The 18,794-nt window shown below is 40.9% G+C and overlaps 1 protein-coding gene across 3 annotated transcripts; it reads right to left on the bottom strand.

Moving 5' to 3' along the window:
- Positions 1–93: 93 nt before the first annotated feature.
- ccpg1 (cell cycle progression 1) lies at positions 94–17,576 on the bottom strand. 3 transcript variants are annotated; one of them, XM_079497616.1, is made up of 16 exons: positions 17,445–17,576; positions 16,756–16,828; positions 15,593–15,707; positions 15,261–15,340; positions 14,192–14,378; positions 12,624–12,962; positions 11,744–11,856; positions 10,490–10,612; positions 8,656–8,905; positions 7,390–7,549; positions 5,730–5,901; positions 4,396–4,613; positions 3,310–3,403; positions 3,001–3,279; positions 2,380–2,612; positions 94–1,781 (listed from the first exon to the last, which is right to left on the bottom strand). In XM_079497616.1, exons 2-16 carry the CDS (start codon positions 16,813–16,815, stop codon positions 1,580–1,582), a joined length of 2,625 nt encoding a protein of 874 aa, XP_079353742.1. In that variant the 5' UTR covers positions 16,816–16,828; positions 17,445–17,576; the 3' UTR covers positions 94–1,579. The 3 variants fall into 3 exon arrangements, with proteins under 3 accessions (XP_079353742.1, XP_079353741.1, XP_079353743.1); XM_079497615.1 differs by having other exon boundaries at positions 3,001–3,403; XM_079497617.1 differs by having other exon boundaries at positions 1,652–1,781; positions 2,374–2,612; positions 3,001–3,403.
- Positions 17,577–18,794: the final 1,218 nt, after the last annotated feature.

Genomic DNA, 18,794 nt, shown 5'->3' with positions numbered 1-18,794 from the left:
TTTTCTGGAAGATTGAACAAATGCTCTAATAACCCCCCAAAAAGCTATTTTTGGTGCATGACATGCTGACTTTCATGTCAGAGACGTTGAAGGAGTCCGTTTTTCATTCCGTTAAGATAAATCTTTATTGGGAAGCAGCAACTCTCTCAACAACACATCTGAACAAAATGAAATAGTCTCTGGTTAAAAAAAAACGAAATATGGAATGTTGAAAACAGCATTTAACCACAAAATAAAGTGAAAATAGCCAATCTACAAACTCAACGTGTGAGCTTGAAAACATTCTCTTATGACATGCCGAAAAACTACATATATGTTCCAGAAAATAAAATATGAAACAAACATTGAACTTCAGTGGTTTCTCTATTTGGGGCCACAATAGTAAAACTCATGTCTTTTTTATGACGGTTATGTTTTAAGTGCTTCAGCATGGAACCTTATAACAAGCCCTTATCATTTTGGCCATCTACATTTCCTAAATGTCCACGATGTCTGTTGGGCAGAAACCTTTTTTCTCTGTATATAATCTTTTTATGATTTTTCATAAATAAATGGCCTGTTTTAAATAGCTGATTTACAGGCTCTCAACATGTCACTGTGGCTCGTGAGCTTGTAGTTCTGTTATTTTGGCCAAATAAAAATAGGTACACCAGGTTGAAAGTGGTTAAGAGTGTGTTTTAAAAATTATAAATATGAAACCAAAAAATTAAAAGTATCAACACAAGCTTTTGACTTAATAACTACTGTACATTGGATCCATTGGAACGGCAGTTTCCTTTTTTACATTTCCTGAAAAGTAACCGTTTTGGACATAGGTTTCCACTTGACAGCGATTGTATCTATCACATATATATATATGATATAAAATATATCAAATATGTTCTACAGTCAAATTTGCTGCCATCTACCAATACCATATATTTTGTATATGCTGAGTGTAGACCTCTAGCTTCATATTGTAAGACAATAACTTAGCGATCAAGCCTATTTGTGCAGAGAATTAACAAACAATTTCAGCGGAATGAAACAGCTGTGATGAAAACTAAAGGCTAGAGGACATTCAGTAGCATTTGGAGAGTCAACATTGTGCAAAATAACAATAACAAAAAAAAGTTTACTTCAAATAATTCAAGACAGAATGTATAACTATGAAGATTAAATCACTGTACATATTTGTTAACCACTTGAACCCTAGCGTTCCTATTCTGGGGGGAACATGTAGGATCTTCAAGCTCACAACCCATTGCAACGAAACATGTCGAGAGCTTGAAGATCGGCTATGTTTGGGCAAAGAGATTTGGTGTAGAGGGTTAAAAGGAGCGGACCCAGCCAGTACACAGCCGACCCCAGTCAATTCAGCATTTAGTCGGGTGGAAACCTCATGTTCAAAATCAAGAGTAGCAGACGACAAGTTCAAAACGCTTCGCTTGGTGCAACGTTTCGAGCTTGCAGATCTGCTACTATTGCGTGGCGGTGTAGTACTATGAACAAGTAGGGTGTTAATTTACGAATGTTAAAATATGGAGAGAAGAGGTTTCTGCCTGACAGCGACGACTAAATATTGAGCGTTTTTATGTGGTTAATATTTTGGATCAAACGGCATAGGGCCCAACTCTATTTTGACGTCAGCCACCATGTGTCTGTCTGTGTTCCTCCCCGATCGGCTCCACTTCCTGTTGTCTCTGTGCTGTCTGGTCCTGGCAGCACGTTGACGCTTGCATCCTTGTTGCTTCCTCACCACCTCCTCTTTACCACCTGGGTCCGGACCTTCAAAAGGCCTGCTGTGTACAGAGAGAGACAAAGGAAAAGAAGTGATAAAAGCAACAAACAAAAAGAATTATAATCTCACAACAGTGCTGAATTGTTGTCAGATGTTATGGACTTTGTCATGAAAGCCGTCCCAAAGCTGTGAAGAACACTGCTGAGGTTCAATGGCTTTCACACAGAACAGCGTTGTCTCGAACGCTGAAGTCATTCATGTCTATTCAGGAGTTTTTACTTGCCCAAAACTGTCACTCTTAAGTGATAAGAGAGATGAAACAGAAAGGGACCCACTAATACATTGTATAAAATTGTTTAGCATAGTATTACTACTGTTGGCCTCAGTCAATCTTCTTCTTCTTAGCCTTCCATTCAGCTCACAACCCAGACATCGTCACAGATATTTGCAGCCAGCTCTGTCCAGTTTTGGGGAACTCAAAATTCCTGTCCATTGATTGACTGATTGAATAATGTATCAACAGTTTGCAAATAGTACAGTGGTACGATTATACAATGGTAGGAAAACACAAAAAGCCACGAGGGCTTGTTTCCATTGAAATGAAATGTGCTATATAAACAAATATGACCATTTTGAAGAATGAGAGTGTATACCGTTACCGTGGCCCGTACTGTTTGGAGCTACTGTCTCCGAAGAAGTGCTTGTAGACGTACTCGTCCAGATCCTCGAACACGTCGTCGTCCAGGCCGTGATACTCGTGCATGTCCTCCAGGTAGTCCTCCACGCCGCTGACGAAGTCAGTGAACAGCATCTGGTCGTGGATGAAGACGCCGTTGCGGAAGAAGCTGTTGACGAACTTCTCCAGCTCGCTCCAGTGGCGGAAGTGGTCCACCTTGATTAATTAATTGAATACATTATTAGTCAGAAATGTAAACAGCATGTGGTACATATTAACACAAAAACATCCTGGGGACTTGTTTCTGATTGTGGTCCTATCACTATGTATTCAATTCATCAACATAGCATACAAAATGAACACAATAATACATGTCATCAACAAAAACAAACTATTGTGTACAAAAGAGATGGGAAAATTACATTTACCTTCCCTTGTGAGCTCCCCCCCCCCCTATTTGCTTAACTCTGTCTTGCAAAGTGTGTTTGAAATTAGGTGGGTCATCATGGGCTTAATGTCGAGAAGTAGTTTTGTGAAGTCAAGCTCGGTTTTTAGTCACATTGAGATTTTGGAGAACCAAGACGTGCAAGCATAATCAAAATACCTCTTGCTGCAGGTAACTCTGGAGGAGCTGGTGGAACTCATCAGCTCGCACGGGCCCCATGCCCTTGTTGAAGAGTCTCATGGACTCTTGGTAGGCACACTCGAAAACGCCCGAACAGCTATTGGGGTCCGCTCTCTGGTGGTCTGTCTCTCCTCTGTCGTTGTGGACTTTAGCCCCTGATTTGCGGGTATTGTGGTTGTGGGGGCTGCTGTGGGAGGGGCCGCTGTGGGAGGGGCCACTGTGGGAGGGGCCGCTGTGGGAGGGGCCGCTGTGGGAGGGGCCGCTGTGGGAGGGGCCGCTGTGGGAGGGACCACTGTGGGAGGGGCCGTCGCTGCTGGGTTTGTGGTGAGGCCTGTGCAGGCTGTGCTGCCACGCCTCCTCCCGAGCATCTCTCTGGTTAAACCTGTGGTTTGTCATGCAAATAATTGTGATTCATATTTTTATTGTTGTTTTGGGCATTTAACATTGGAATATATAAATAAAGATAAATCTTTCTGATAAATTATATGATAAATTAATGAAATGTATATAAAGAAAGGACTGATCATGACCGGTAACACTAATCAAAATAAATAATGTACTATGGCCAAAACAGGCCATATATATTAATGCTTTATAAATGTGTTTTTTTTTTTAAAATAGTAGATCTCCAAGATCACAACTCGTCGCATCGCCACGTGTTGTGAGCTTGTAGATTAGGCAATTTTCACTACTTGACTATTATGGAAACTTTTTGCAAATGTTGAAAAACATTTTTTTGTCCTAAATGTCAAAAATATGGACAACAGGACCAGTTTGAAAGCGGTCAGAAGAGAATAGACAATGATGTGGAAATATAATAATTGCATTAGCTCAAATAATAATAGTATATTGTCTACACCAAAACCCAAACAGACCCTACCAGACCTACCACCATCATCATCCCCACTAATCTGCCTGGAGGAGATAAAGCGTGGATGACAGCCAACTTCCTACAACTCTAAACAGCTCCAAAACCGAAGCCATTGTAATAGGCACCCCCCACCAGATCCAAACATGCTCCTTCTCAGGCCAAGACCATTCCCTCTCACCCACAGTTGAGTGCCTAAACGCTCAACTGTGGACTTGAATTTAGGGCTAGGCACTTTCTGCCTTAGGTCGTGACCAGGCTTTTCTCTTTGCAGATGAGTAAGGCTGGGACCGTGGCTAGCCATACCTGGGCATTTTCCAGGCACATTTTGTGGACATTACTAAAAATGATTAGTTATATTCTAGAGAGATATTATATGTCCAAAACTTTAAATAAAAAAATAACAATACTTTTGATGCTTTCGTGTGATGCTGTAGTATGATCAAGCAAGAGGTTTCTGCCTGACAGGCTACTACAATGTTATGTAAAGACTGTGTCAGGCCTACCTGTGGTCTGACCCTCTGGCCTTGTTTATGAGCGTCGAGGCAGAGTCCTTGAAGTGGCGGAACGTGGACTTGACGGAGTCTGAGAACTTCCTCAGGTTCTCCTTGACGGCGTCCTTGGCCTTCTTGATCTGCTCTTTGTGATGGTGCACAAACTCCTTGGTAGAGTTCTTCACCGCGTCAAAAGTTTCCTTCACCTTCCCGATCACGCCCTCTTTGGCCTTCCTCATGGGAATGAAGAAAAAAATTAAATCAATGTTTGTTTATTAGAATAGACTGGAGCACCGAAGTCTGACATCACTGCTGCTAGAGCACTGTTTTCCAAACAGTAGGTCGGGACCCATATGTGGGTGACGGGCCAATTTGTATGGGTTGCGAGTAATTACCCCTTCATTTTTTGTTTATTACATATTATTCTAAAGATTTTCAAAATTGGCAAAAAAAGAAAAGAAAACCCATTACATAGATTAAAGCAAAATAAAATCTCACGAGCGCCGTCCCCCTGCTAGCGCTGTTTCCTAAACAATGAACACAATATGTAAAATTATGAGGTTTTAGTAATATTGTCTATTTTCCATTGAAGACATGCTGGCTGGAATCCACAAGACTGAAATCAGCCGTGGCAACTGAGACATCAAATTTCTCTTTTGGGTTTTGAGCAAAAAAGAACCACTGCAATAGAGGGACCCACAGATTATTCTCACCATAGAAATTCTCCATATAAAAACCTTAGATCGCGTCATACAAGTACTGTGTTCCGAAAATAAAAAAATCACCCTGGCAATTTTACTCATATGAATATGAAGCATCTTAAAAGTACTAATTTATCGGATTAAGAAAAAGACAAAAAAGGTTCTCCAAACACAGATGGCATCAAATGTACCCCAATATCCTAAATGACACAGCGTCACATACCTGAAAGAATCACCAGGCTGATTTGTTGATTTTTCGAACACAGTTCTTATACGTCGCAATCTACGATTTCTATGGGTAAAATACTTCATGACGTAGAGGGAGTGACGTCAGGACCTCGGTACTCTATTAGAATTATATTTAGGTATTATTGTTCTAAAGCTATTTTCTTGAGGAAATTTGAGGATATAACAGATTGAGCTTTTTGCTTTCATGACATAATATCAGAGACCATTAGGGTTTTTATGGAAGATGCTTCTGAACATGTATTATATTGCTACTTTGACCAATTCAAACGCTTTTTAATCTTAATATAACTAATAACCAAAAATAGGCGGCTATTTCCGGTGCGCGACATGCTTCCATAGAAGACATGAAATTGACTGAAAAAGACAGTTGTGGTGACTGAGAACTTTAATCCATGCCTTCTTGACTTTGGGCTGCGTGTCGCCTTTGGCTCGCTCCTCTTTGGTCTCCACGTATAGCCGCTCCCACAGGTCCGAGCGCTGGCGCTCAAAGCTCAGCTTCGTCTCTGCCTCCGACAGGCGAGACTGCAGCTCTCCCACTGTCTCGGAATCGGCCTCTTCTTCTCCAAACCTGTTGCAAGAGTTATTATAGTTAGGAAGGAAAAGTTCAAACCCAAGAAATGACTTAATTTCTATTGTTTACCTACCCGGTGTTGTCTTTGACTCACACAGACGTTTAGTTTGTAAAACATTCCTTAACGGTGAATCCAGAAGCCATAAATGAAGAAAACACTTGATGAATGGAATTAGTCCGAGACTCAAATTAACAACAGCGAAACTAGAAACAAATCTGAAGTCCAAATAAAGTCCAAAACACAGCTATCATTTAGATTCTGTTCTACTAAAGTTTGTTGAGAACTACCCCTTTAACTAAAACTAACCAAATAATGAACACAAGAAGAAAATAAAACTACTACTAAGTGAAAGTGTAATGTGCGTTTACAAAATTAATTAAAATGTACTACAATCGTAGAGAAATGTCCATAGTTTTAGTCTTTTTGAATATTTCATGCATTGAAGTTTCAGTCTGTCTCATTCCTTCAGGCTATGGGACGTAGCTCCACTACATGCGCGGCGCGTACACGCGCATGCAGTTTGTTTGTTTACAAAGTCACAGAGAGACGGGCTAATGTGGCTTATTTCTAACCTATAATGTTTTCATTATGTTTCATATTTTAGCATGCTGATTTTTCAGCTGATTACGTTTAACACGAGTAATACACTGTCTGGATGTCATCTTGAATGAGATTAAAAAAGGAGTAGTAATCAAAACCAGCTGTGTTTGGAGGACGACACAGCTATGGGAATCAAACGGGTGAAAGATTAATTACATTTTTTTATTCATGCAGGACTTGACACGTCATCACGCAGCATGTTTGCATTCAAAGGAAGTCATTAAAATTGTCTTTTTATGGACTTTTGATATAAATACACAAAAATAGAAATGTTCCCATTGTTTTGGCATAGATTGTTAAGTATGCCCATATGATGACCACGGATATGAAAAACCTATTTCCCTACGTCTTTAAAAATATATATAAACCAAAGCAGCCAAACCCACATTAAAAATGAATTAAAACTAAACAGGAATTCAAAACGTAATAAAATAATGAAAATTAGAGTACCGAAGTCTGACGTAATTTAATCATACCTGGGTCATGTTTTTTTTCCCTATTCTAAATTCCCATTGACTTGTTTAATATTGCGTCAAATAAGAACTGTGTTCCAAAAATAAACAAATGAGCAAGGCGGTTTGACTTATATGGTTATGAAGCATCAACTGACGGCGGGAAAACACTAATGTTACTGCCGGCGAATTAAGTTACATTTTGGCCATAAACAGACTATCAAATATGAGTGACTGACTAACGTAAACGATACAGAGCCACCTCTCTGACAATATCGCCGGGACAATTTGTTTAGTTTTGGACCACAATTATTATATGAGAGAGATTCTAATATGACCCAATGTTATTCTCGATAGACAAATTACTTCTGTGGCCCAGGGGATGAACAAGTGACGTCAGGACTCCGGTACTCTATTCTAAACCATAATAACCTCGCCCTGCTGTGACTCAGATGGTCCAACTCCGCCCTCAGCTGCTCTGAGGTCCTCCTCTCTTCATCCAGCTTCGTCCTCAGTGTGTGGCACTCGGCCGCCATGGCCTCCCTCTGACTCTGTATGCTGGTGAACACCATCTTCTCCTCCTCCAGTTCACCTTTCAGTAGGGGTGTCACCATACACACATTTCACCATACCATAGTATACCCTACAAACAACCCACACTGGACTTAACCCACACCTCAACACAAAACATCCCACGACCACTGGGGGGAATCTGCAGCCAGTGCCAGCAATATGCACAAAAATGAGAGAAGAGAGCCGTGAACTCGCTCGTGAACCGGAAGTGATAACGTTCCATTTCATAGCTTCACTCAGGGCTGTGATGTAATGTGCCGATGTAAACATTAGTTTACTACCCGCAAGGTCGGATTAACGTTTTATTAAGCGCTAAACATCGTCCTTTATCTCAATCTGAGCCCTACATCTGCTGTGTGTGCGCACGGTGATTTGGGAAATTCGATGACGTCACAACATGGGACCCTATAGCGATGAATACAAAAAACAGCTAACAAATGGTAAATAAAATACTATTAATTCTGGATTAAGAGACATTAAAGAAACCACAGATTTCCCAGGTTTGGCAAAGGAGCGTTTAAGAAGCAATAAACTCGAGAAATACAGGGTTTGGCAAAGATTGTGTTAATAAGGACCTAAAGATGTCTCCAGACGTCCTGGGACTCCTACGGGTGTAATTATAAAGACGTGTGGGGACGTCCTGGGCACAATAACTGTTAATAGTAAAACAGTAGAACAGGTTGACAGTTTCACATATCTTGGACTCACTCTGGACAATAGACTTAGGATTGATCAACATATTACATCTTATCCATCCACGTTTTCAGCAAAGACTCCATGTAATCCGTAAGTTTAGATCATTATACACAATTATATTATTGTGCAAAAGCATTATTCAACCGGTTCTGTTGTACTGTTCGTCATGCGTCTACACCATACTGTTCATGCCTAACAGAAACAAACTTTTCAGTATTACCCGTATTGCTTCAAAGATCATCAGACTTCCTACACCCACACTTTCTGATATGAACAATAAAGCTATGAACATGGTTAGCATATCACGTCACACATCTGTTGTTAAACATTTTCTTTAAATCTTGAAAATGTGTTTATTTACGTAAACGTTTGCGAACTACTGATTTATCGGCCTCGGGTCTTAATTTGGATATATCAGGACACCCCTACCTTTCAGTCTCTGGTTCTCCAGTAGAATAGAGTCGGTGGTGGCGGCGCCGCCCCGCAGGGCCTCGAGGTCTGCGATTTGAGAGTGCAGGGTCCTCAGCTCGTCCTGGAGGCCAGACAGAGAGGTCTGCTCGCGCTCCAGAGAACTCTTCAACAGCCCGCTCTCCGCCATCAACTTCTGCTGCTTGTACTCCAGGGCAGCCGTCTTCTCAGAGCTCTGTTTCAGCTGCGTGAGCAGGTAGTCTCTCTGGGCCTTTTATTTTGTGGGAAATGCAGATAGGAAAATACTTCAAACCAATTACTAACTTATTATTATTATTGCCCTTGTTTGATAACAATGACTCTCAGAGTCTCAATTAATTCATTTTATTAGTCTGGCATATGAGATTAATACTCCTGGTACTACAGTACATTGTAATACATTTGGAAATGGTTGCTGTTGGACAGAAACCATATTTTAACTTTTTGTGTTTATTCGTAAAGTAATGCCGTACTTGATCATACAACATTGGTACACAAAAGCATCTAAAGTAGCAGATCCGCAAGCCCGAAATGCGGCAAGAACCATTATTTTTGTAAATGAAACCAATTAAAAGTATTAATAAGAGGTTGCGACTAAATAATAACTGCATAGGATTCATTGGAACACAGGTTCTTTTCTAAATAATAACTGCATAGGATTCATTGGAAAACAGGTTATTTTCTAAATAATAACTGCATAGGATTCATTGGAACACAGGTTCTTTTCTCCCCATTTTCTGAAAAGTAACGGTTTTGGGCATACGGTTTCCTAATAGCGACTATATACATTACTTGAAATAGTCTCTCTCGGGAAACCTCATACGTCGTCCAAAACAGTTTATTTTCAGGATTCAAATACAAAAGTAGCAGATCAACAAGCTCACAGGCTACAAGCTTTTGTAACAACCCTGCACCATGAATTTGGCCATTAATTAATAAATGAATGGCTCATGCCGTGTTCTGAGCTTGTAGATCTGCTACTTTTGATGCTTTTGTGTGACTCTGTAGTATGATCAAGTAGGGCATCAATTATTTTAAGTTAAAATATGGAGAGAAGAGGTTTCTGCCCGAGATCAACAATTCAAGGTTCAATGTTAACTTTATTGTCCCTTGCGGGAAATTGGTTTGCAGCCAGGTAATAGTAAAAATACATACATCAAACGACATTCAACATACTCATTTACAAAAGACTAAATCCCAACAGGCTAGAGACAGAGAATTCATTACATTCACAAGTAGCAGCGTCAGCAAAAGTGCAAAGAGGCAAAAATAAAGTGCTATCTGCTGTTCAGCAGCTGAATAGCAGCGGACAAAGGATAGTTTGAACCGATTAGTCTTTGTAGTGGAGCACCCTCAGCCGACGACCTGAGGGCAACAGTTCAAACTCAGACCTACTGTAAGTGGGTGATCCGAGACCTCCAGGAGGGAGGAGGCTCTCTTAAACATCTGCCTCTAAAGGTCTATGAGTTGGGCTTGGGTTCTCCCTAGTGATGGGAGATTAATCGGCAAACACATCTATATCGGCCGATTCTAGTTGTTTTTAGATTAATCGGCATCGGTTCGATTAATCAATCAGACCGATTAATTAATCAGTCTGTCTTTACAGATAAACAAGCCTAAAGTAACAGCTTGAACAGATCTACAAGCTCACAATATTAAATATAAAAGGTATTTAAGTTAAGTGCAGACACCCTGTTACATGTATTTTTCAGAATGGACAAAATTATTATAATTGTTTAATACAGAAGGAGATCATATCGACATCGGTAATATCGGTTATCGGCCATAACAGCAATTAATGAGACTTGTACTGTACCTTTAAGAGGGAGTGTTTGGCGGTGAGCTCCTGGTTCTCTGTGGTGATGGACTCAACGAGTCCTGACAGGGTATGCACCATGTCCAGCTCATCCACATCCTCTCTCAGGTCCTCAACCACCTCCTACATCACAAACACATCAGCTCAACATAATACATAATACACAAGTGAATAAGAATTGAATAAGAAGTGTGCTCTGCCACGCCTGGGCCGTGGCTCAGCGGTCCAGGCACCTTGGCTGGTAATCCAGTCTGGCAGTGTGCCGCGGGTTCGACTTCCGATCCCGACGGCCTTTACTGCATGTCACCCCCCCATCTCTCTCCCTATTTCCTGTCAGCCTACTGTCTGTCCCTCCATAAAAAATATAAAATAAAGGCCACAAAAAAAACATTTGTGTGCACACAAGTGTGCTCTGCCACCAAAATGTGGCTGAGTGGCTGAGTTTCCCAAAGGAAATATGCATAGTGAGTGGGCGTGTGGTTCTTCTCAACAACACCCCCTTTCACTGTGAACATAGATATTCCGTGCATAGATGTGCCAAGCAATGGTAGGCCTGAAGCCTGCGCCCTGACCGGTCAATAAAAGAATGCTGAATTAACTAGCTTGTATTGGTAACTTTGACTGCACAATAGCCTCCCATTTAACCTTATGTATAGGCCTATATTTATTTACCCACAATCAAATGTTATTCCATTGAATTCACTTGCACAATGGGACAGTAGTGTTTTCATATAGGCCTACATTTACCTTGCCGACATCACTTCGCCTCCACTACATCTCAGAGGCAAATATTTCATTTTGACCCCACTGCGATTATTAGAAAACTTTAGATAATAGTTACTTGGTAGATTTTGATTATTATTATACTTCAGCCATTTTTCCCCAAAAAAGATATTATACATTTTAAAAAGTTATTTTACTTTGGGTACTTTAAGTATGTTTTGATGTACTTTTGCACCTTTACTGAAGAAATTCTGAATACCAGACTTTTACTTGTAACAGAGTATTTCTACATTAACCTAAGTTAATTTCTACTTTAACCTAAGTAAAGAATCTCTCTCTCTCTCTAGAGAGAGAGAGAGAGAGAGACCATTTAAATATAGATATTGTCTTATGAACTGGAGGAGGAGAAGATGGTGTTCACCAGCATACAGAGTCAGAGGGAGGCCATGGCGGCCGAGTGCCACACACTGAGGACGAAGCTGGATGAAGAGAGGAGGACCTCAGATATTGTCTTATGAGCATCTTACTCACCTTGCCAATGAATCGTTTCTGAAAACTGTCCAGAAGTACATCCCTGACATCTTCACGTTCGTTCTCTCTTATCTGCTCCTCTATTTTATGCCTTTCTTGAATCTGGAAGGTGGCTGTAAGAGATGGAGATGTAGAAGATGTCTAGGTTTCTACAAAACAAGAGCTACTGACCGCCTGATACCTAGCAGCGTACCTTTTACTGACCGCCTGATACCTAGCAGCGTACCTTTTACTGACCGCCTGATAGCTAGCAGCGTACCTTTTACTGACCGCCTGATACCTAGCAGCGTACCTTTTCTGGGGCCGAAAATACAGCAATACGTCGCATGGCAAGCTTGTAAATTGGCCAATTTTGAGCAAATGGATTTTGTGTAGAGCTGTGTTTCTCAAACGGGGGTACATCCCTAGGCCAGGGCATGTATTTGGCCGCAGATCCCCATATGAAAATGTTTTATGCCAAAAGGTACGTTACTTATCATTCATTGCTGTGGTTTTCTCAAACCGTTGTAGTTGAGGTACGGTAAAGGGAGTGCTTGGATTCAGAAATCAGGAAAATGGGGTATTGAAGCGGGAAAAAAACACTGTAGAGCAGTGGTTCTCAACGTTTTTCATGTCAAGGACGCCCCAAAATTAAATGTATTTGGCCAGAGTGCGAACCCCCATCGCAAAAATATTTCGTACCAGTGGCGTCCAGAAGCAGTCTTGAGTTAAAATGTTTTGCTTATGCTAAGAAAGAAAATGTGCACATTTTCAAATTTTCTCTAAAATAAAAGTCTACAAGCTCAGTGACCATGGGCTTGTATATCTGCTATTTTGAATAACCAAAGTATAACATATGGTTCAAATGATTCTAATACTATATTAACTCATTTGCATTTACCATAGAAGTGTCCAAATCCCATGCTGATGGCTACAACCAGAGCCAGGAGGATGCACCTGTTGAGGGTGCTGCTGCTGACACGGTGACCCTGCGCCGCCGGCCGGACCGGGACTTCCTCCTCTGCCCGTTCCTGAGATTGGAAGAAGGCACGGCGCTCCTCTGGTTCTTCCTCCCCCTCCCCCTCCCCCTCCTCCTCGGGCTCTGTCACACTGCTGACGGTGTTCTTCCTTAACCTCCGTCTCCGTACCACCACCGTAGTGGTGCTACTGCCTGCCGTGTCATCCTCACTGCTGCTGCTGGAGTTGTTTATCACCACCGGCTGCTGCTGTACAGGAAAAACTACCACACACACACAAAGATCTTTGATTTCCCCATTATACTGTTACTTTAATCACTTAAACCCTTTGTACTTAAGGACAACTTCACCTATTCTCAACCTATCTTCATGAAATTGGTCCTATTGCTCATGATAAAAATGGTAAAATCTTTGAGGGGTGCTAGCCCCTCCAAGGTCTGGTTTTCGGAATTCCGTCATGTTTAAGTCTATGGACTTCGTAATGTTTGTTGGCGTGTGGCGACCTGGACAAAGGTAGATTAATATTGTTCTTGGGCGTGGCATCTAGCATGAGAGACATCTCTGTTACTGAACACAAACTCTATACTAGTGACTGTGAGTACTATAGAATACAGAATATAGAGCTATTTAACACTTTAACCAAAGGAAATCACTTGCCATACCTTTAATTAAAGTTGAATTAAAATCAAAATGTCGGGGCCAGCTATTTTTGTGTGAAATGAAAGTTTTGCTTTTAATGTAGTTAATAATTAGATTCAGGACACATAAATGGTAAATGGTGCATTTATATAGCGCCTTTATCCAAGGCGCTTTACATAGATTGTGCATTACATTCACCTATTCACACACACATTCATACACCGATTGCAGCGGAAGCCATGCAAGGTACCAACCAGCACATCGGGAGCAATTTGGGGTTCAGTGTCTTGCCCAAGGAGTAAGGACACTTCGACATGTAGACAGGAGGAGCCGGGATTCGAACCGCCGACCCATGGATCATTGGACGACCTGCTCTACCTCCTGAGCCACAGCCACCCACACATGGGCTGCATAATTGCAAGATATTGATTGATGTAGGCATGTAATGAGCCACACCAATATTAGCATGCAGTTTGTTTTTTATCGTACCATACTTCTATGGATTTAGAATTTCATTTTAGAAACTTAGCTATGAAACAAAACAAAAATCATCCCTGATGAAGACCGGTATAGGTCGTAACATGTTGGTTTAATAAAGATTCTTCTCCTCTTTAAATATATCGAGTGCCTGGATCTCTGTCTTTTTTCAAAACAAAAAGCAGCTTGTCACAAGAAACAAAAAAGTAGAAATTCAAATTGAAAACCCCCCTCAATGTGTCACAAATGCAATGATGAGAGATTGTAGATCGGCTATTTTCCCTGTGCAGCATGCTTCCATGGAAGACACGCTGGCTGTTTATGGAATCCAAATCACTGAAATCAGACTGAGCACTTGAATCCATGAGAAACCTACCAGTCTCTACTTCTACTGCATTGAAGGTGTACTGGCTGCTAGAGGACGTTCCGAGGTAGAAGTCCTCCTCGCTGGCCACCGTCTCCTCTGGCTCCGCCACAGCGTGTTCATCCGCCCTCGTGTCTCCTAAAGTCACGATGTCGGAGTGGTCGCTGGACGAGAAGAGAGTCACCTGCGCTGTCCCTGCCTGCAGGAGAACATGTTCAATGTGGCTGGCGTAAAGCAGTTATTTCTCAAAAGTATGCCATGTATTTAGCAGCCACAGACCCCCATCTTGAAATGTTTCGTGTCAGGGACCCCATGACACAAAACGAAGAGAAGATTTGTGTCATTCTTTCTAATGCGTTAGTGTATTGGTATTCAGACAATCTACATCGACACGTTGTGAGCTTGTAGATCAGCTATTTAAACTATTTTAAAATAGTAAAAATCAGACCCGTCTGAAGTGAGTGGTACTGTACTGTACTGTACTGTACTAGCCCTCCTCCCTGGCCTGTGTGTGTCTGTGTGTTAGGCTGTGTAACAGTAACACTTGGTGGTGAACAAACGCTATAACACTAGTTTCGTACTCGGACAGACCCAGGGACCCAGGGACAGACCCAGGGACACACATAGCTGTCTTTAGGAGTCGTTGCACCACTCAAAAATCAGACCCGTCTTAAGTGAGTGGTGCTGTACTGTACTTGTGCTGTACGTACTGTACAAGCCCTAATCCCTGGCCTGTGTGTGTGTGTGCGTGTGTGTGTGTGTGTGTGTGTGTGTGTGTGTGTGTGTGTGTGTGTGTGTGTGTGTGTGTGTGTTAGGCTGTGACACTTGGTGGTGAACAAACTCTATAATGCTATTTTCGTGCTCGGACAGACCCAGGGACCCAGGGACAGACCCAGGGACACACATGGGTTGCACCACACAAAAATGGCAAGATATATGAGGATCTGACACAAATTTTGACCTGATGGTCAAGATTCAATTAATCCAGTACAGCATCTAGTACAGCATTAATACATGGAAATAAGACTGAAAAGTAGACTTTAACACATGAATGTGTATATTATTTTGATGTTTCTTTCACCTCAGAGGCAGTGAAAGTCTCATCTAAGGTTTCCTCCTCCAAGGTGTCATGTGTATCACCGCCATCTTCCAAACACCCAGCTGAAATACATTGTGATAAATATTAAAAATAAAACAAGCTTATGGAGAAGAATATTGAGTTAAGAGGTTTCTGCCCGACAGCAACATTATATATTATATTATATTATATTATATTATATTATATTATATTATATTATATTATATTATATTATATTATATTATATTATATTATATTATATTATATTATATTATATTATATTATATTATATTATATTATATTATATTATATTATATTATATTATATTATCATACCAGATAAGGAGGTGGCTAGGTTCTGTAGATCTGGTTCTATCTCTGGAGCTCTCTCTTGGGCGTCGGTCCCATACTCCAGTGGATTCTCTGACCCCAGAGTCTCAATATCTGACCCCTTTCCAAACATTAAGAAAATGCAAATTAAAAAAACTGTTCAAGGAGGGAACTATTAGCTGATATTTAACACGAATCCCATCATTCTATTGTGAGGAGCAGCACTCTGTGACTTGGGAGAGCTGGCCTAGTATATCACTTCCACATGGATTAAAGTTCTCACTCGCCGACAATAGCACCGACGATAGCCCATCTAGATCTGCTATTTTCAGTTACTAGTTTAGGATTACAAACTAGCAATGGAACACATGTTCATTGTTCAACCGACCCCAATGGCCTGATGTATTTCATAAAAGCAAAGGTTAAAAAGCCTCAATCTGCAATTTCTTGTTCTGGTTGGCATGACAATGATAGCATCATAATTTTACATATTGTGATAATTGTTAATGAAACACAGCACTAGAGTGCCCTTTCACACAGTTTCACAAATCACAGATTGGGCTTGGCCTAACAACATCTTCAATCGTGACATTTAATTTAGCTTTAATTCCTGCTGTCAGCCTACATTAAAGTCAGAAAATCTTTTACTTATAGGCCAGTGGTGGTATTCCAACGTGAGCGCTCAAAACACTGGTCACATTGGGAAGCCTTTGCGTCTGATTTTCAAATGTTCTCCTACTCACAACAAAACTATAGGATTCACATTCAATATCAGCAAAGTCCCCTTTTACTCACTTTTATGCTCAAGCATGATGACACATAATTTCTCAACAATCAAAAATGTTGTTTATACAAAAAATAAACACGTATCACTATCAAGTCTTGTTTGACATGCGTGTTTTAGCAGTGAACTTCAAATGACACTCCTACCAGGCTTAGACATGAAAAAACATTTGGTATTTGGATATAATACACTGGCTTTTGAGTTAGAATACAAACAACAACAACAACAACAATAATATACCACCATTAAAAAACTATAATATGAAAACTGCCAACTGACTCACATTAGATAAACATGTTAGGATATCTCTTTTGTTATAACATAACATTTATCACTAATTAATGAACAGAAAAAATGTATTTAAGTGAAGATAAGTGGGATTGACCTCATTACTTATGATGGTCCACCCACAGGAAGACTCTGTGTCACTGGATGACTCTGACATTGTTCTTGCGGTTCTGGCAGTGAAAAACATGAATGGAAATTTCAACAGCATAACATTTGAATTATACCGTATTATTGTAAAGCTGTGGTAAATCAAATAGTGTCAATTAGTCAAATAATGTCAGTTGTTGGTGGCCACTGGCCAGGAAAAGCTAAATGCATTTTGTATTTCTATCTATTTAGTGTTAGCCCTAGGGCTGGGCAATATGTTATATATATCATATCAATATTGTGGTAGAATGATGAAAATAAGAGCCATGCCCAATTGCCCATGTAGCCTATCAATCATTGGATGCAAGGGGAAGACAAGTGCCCTCTAGTGGCCTGGGTCGCAGGGGCATAACCTAGCTGTAACATATGGGAAGATGCTGCGGCCTATTACTGTATTAATAACCACATCATGTTGACGTTAATTTAACATGAAACAAAGGCCACATAAAGGGCCGCGTGTGTAGCTACCTGACAACTTTAGTTTGCAAACGTAAAAAAGCAGGGTTATAAATAGCGTTATGACATAAAAGCGTAGCTTCTTTCCGGTGTTTTGAACGTAAACACACTGGATCATTGGTGCCTATCATCTCACATCATGTGCATAATAGCAATAAAAACAAAGCTATTTCACTATCTTACCCTTTACTTTGATGCTACCACGTCGAAACCCGTTTCGGCGAGCAACTGTAAATATTATTGCAGCATGTCCTCGGCTAAGTTGTCTATTAACAACAAAAACACTGCAACGCCGACGGTTTGGCGCAGGGAATGATGGGAATTGTAGTTTCGGTATAGACGCGAGACACCGACGTTTGTGACGTCCGAGTCTACGCTTCCCAATGTTGATGCAGAGTCCGAGTCACGTGACCAAACAAGTCTAGCCAGTCAGTCAGTAAGTAAGGCAAAGGCATTCATTCCTCATTCCATTCACTACCGCGGTGGGTGAACGCCTATGGCTAGGATTCACACAGAAAGTAATGTAAACTTTAGGGAACATTATACAGTGGGACTTGATTGATTGATTGATTGAAGAATTTATTAACAGTTTGCAGAATTACAGTACATTTCAAGCACAAACTCAATACAAAGGCTGTTAACTGTGAGTGGACGACCCAATTAAGCATTACACTTGTTTCCAACAGGGTCCACCATGTTCAAATCATCAAAACATTTAGAGACGTACAAATAGACACTTCTATAGACAGAACAGGAATTCATCAAAAAGGAGGTAAAAAGGGAAAAGAAATATATACAGTGAGGGGAAAAAAGGGGGGGGGCGGGGGGGGATTCAGATTTTACGGGGGCCAGTTTCGAATTGCAGCCATCCGTAGGTGCCCTTTGAGAGCGGTTTTGAAGGAGTCAAGGGATTCGCATGTCTTAATGACAGTTGGTAGGGCGTTCCACATTTTGGTGGCATAGGAGCGAAAAGAATTTAGTCCCTTGTTTGTGCCGAATCTGGGTTGTACATGGTTCGTTGCACTCCCTCTGGTGTTGTGGGTGTGGACTTCGTTAACATTAAGGAAGTATCTAGACAGGTACATGGGTATCTTGGTGGTGTATCGAATCTTGTGGACCAGACCCATTGCAAGTTGCTGTACAGTGGACAGTGGACTGTATTTGTAGCTTCACTCAGAGACAAAATGGCTTCCAAATAGTCTTTTTCAGAAGATGAGTTTAGTTACAGGAGAAATTGGAGGTATTTCAAGTTAAAACTACATGTGACAAAGCAGTGGAGTCCAGGCCCAGGCCCAGAACACAGAACAGTGAGAACACAGTTGAGTAAAGATGGAAAGAGATTCACAGTCTCACATATTCGCTCTTCCGGGCTTAATGGCTCAGGAACAAAACATTCCTAAATCACAAAAAACATCTCATTCTTATCCTGATTAGATAAAGAACAAACAGACAGAGACGCAGCAGATTAAAAGTAGTATAGGCAAATGGTGCATTTATATAGCGCCTTTATCCAAGGCGCTTTACATAGATTGT

This window comes from Electrona antarctica (genome assembly GCF_951216825.1).
Source record: "Electrona antarctica genome assembly, chromosome: 3".
Lineage (NCBI taxonomy): Eukaryota > Metazoa > Chordata > Actinopteri > Myctophiformes > Myctophidae > Electrona > Electrona antarctica.
The sequence above is the reverse complement of the archived record's forward strand: the minus strand, read 5'-3'. Positions and strand labels throughout refer to the sequence as shown.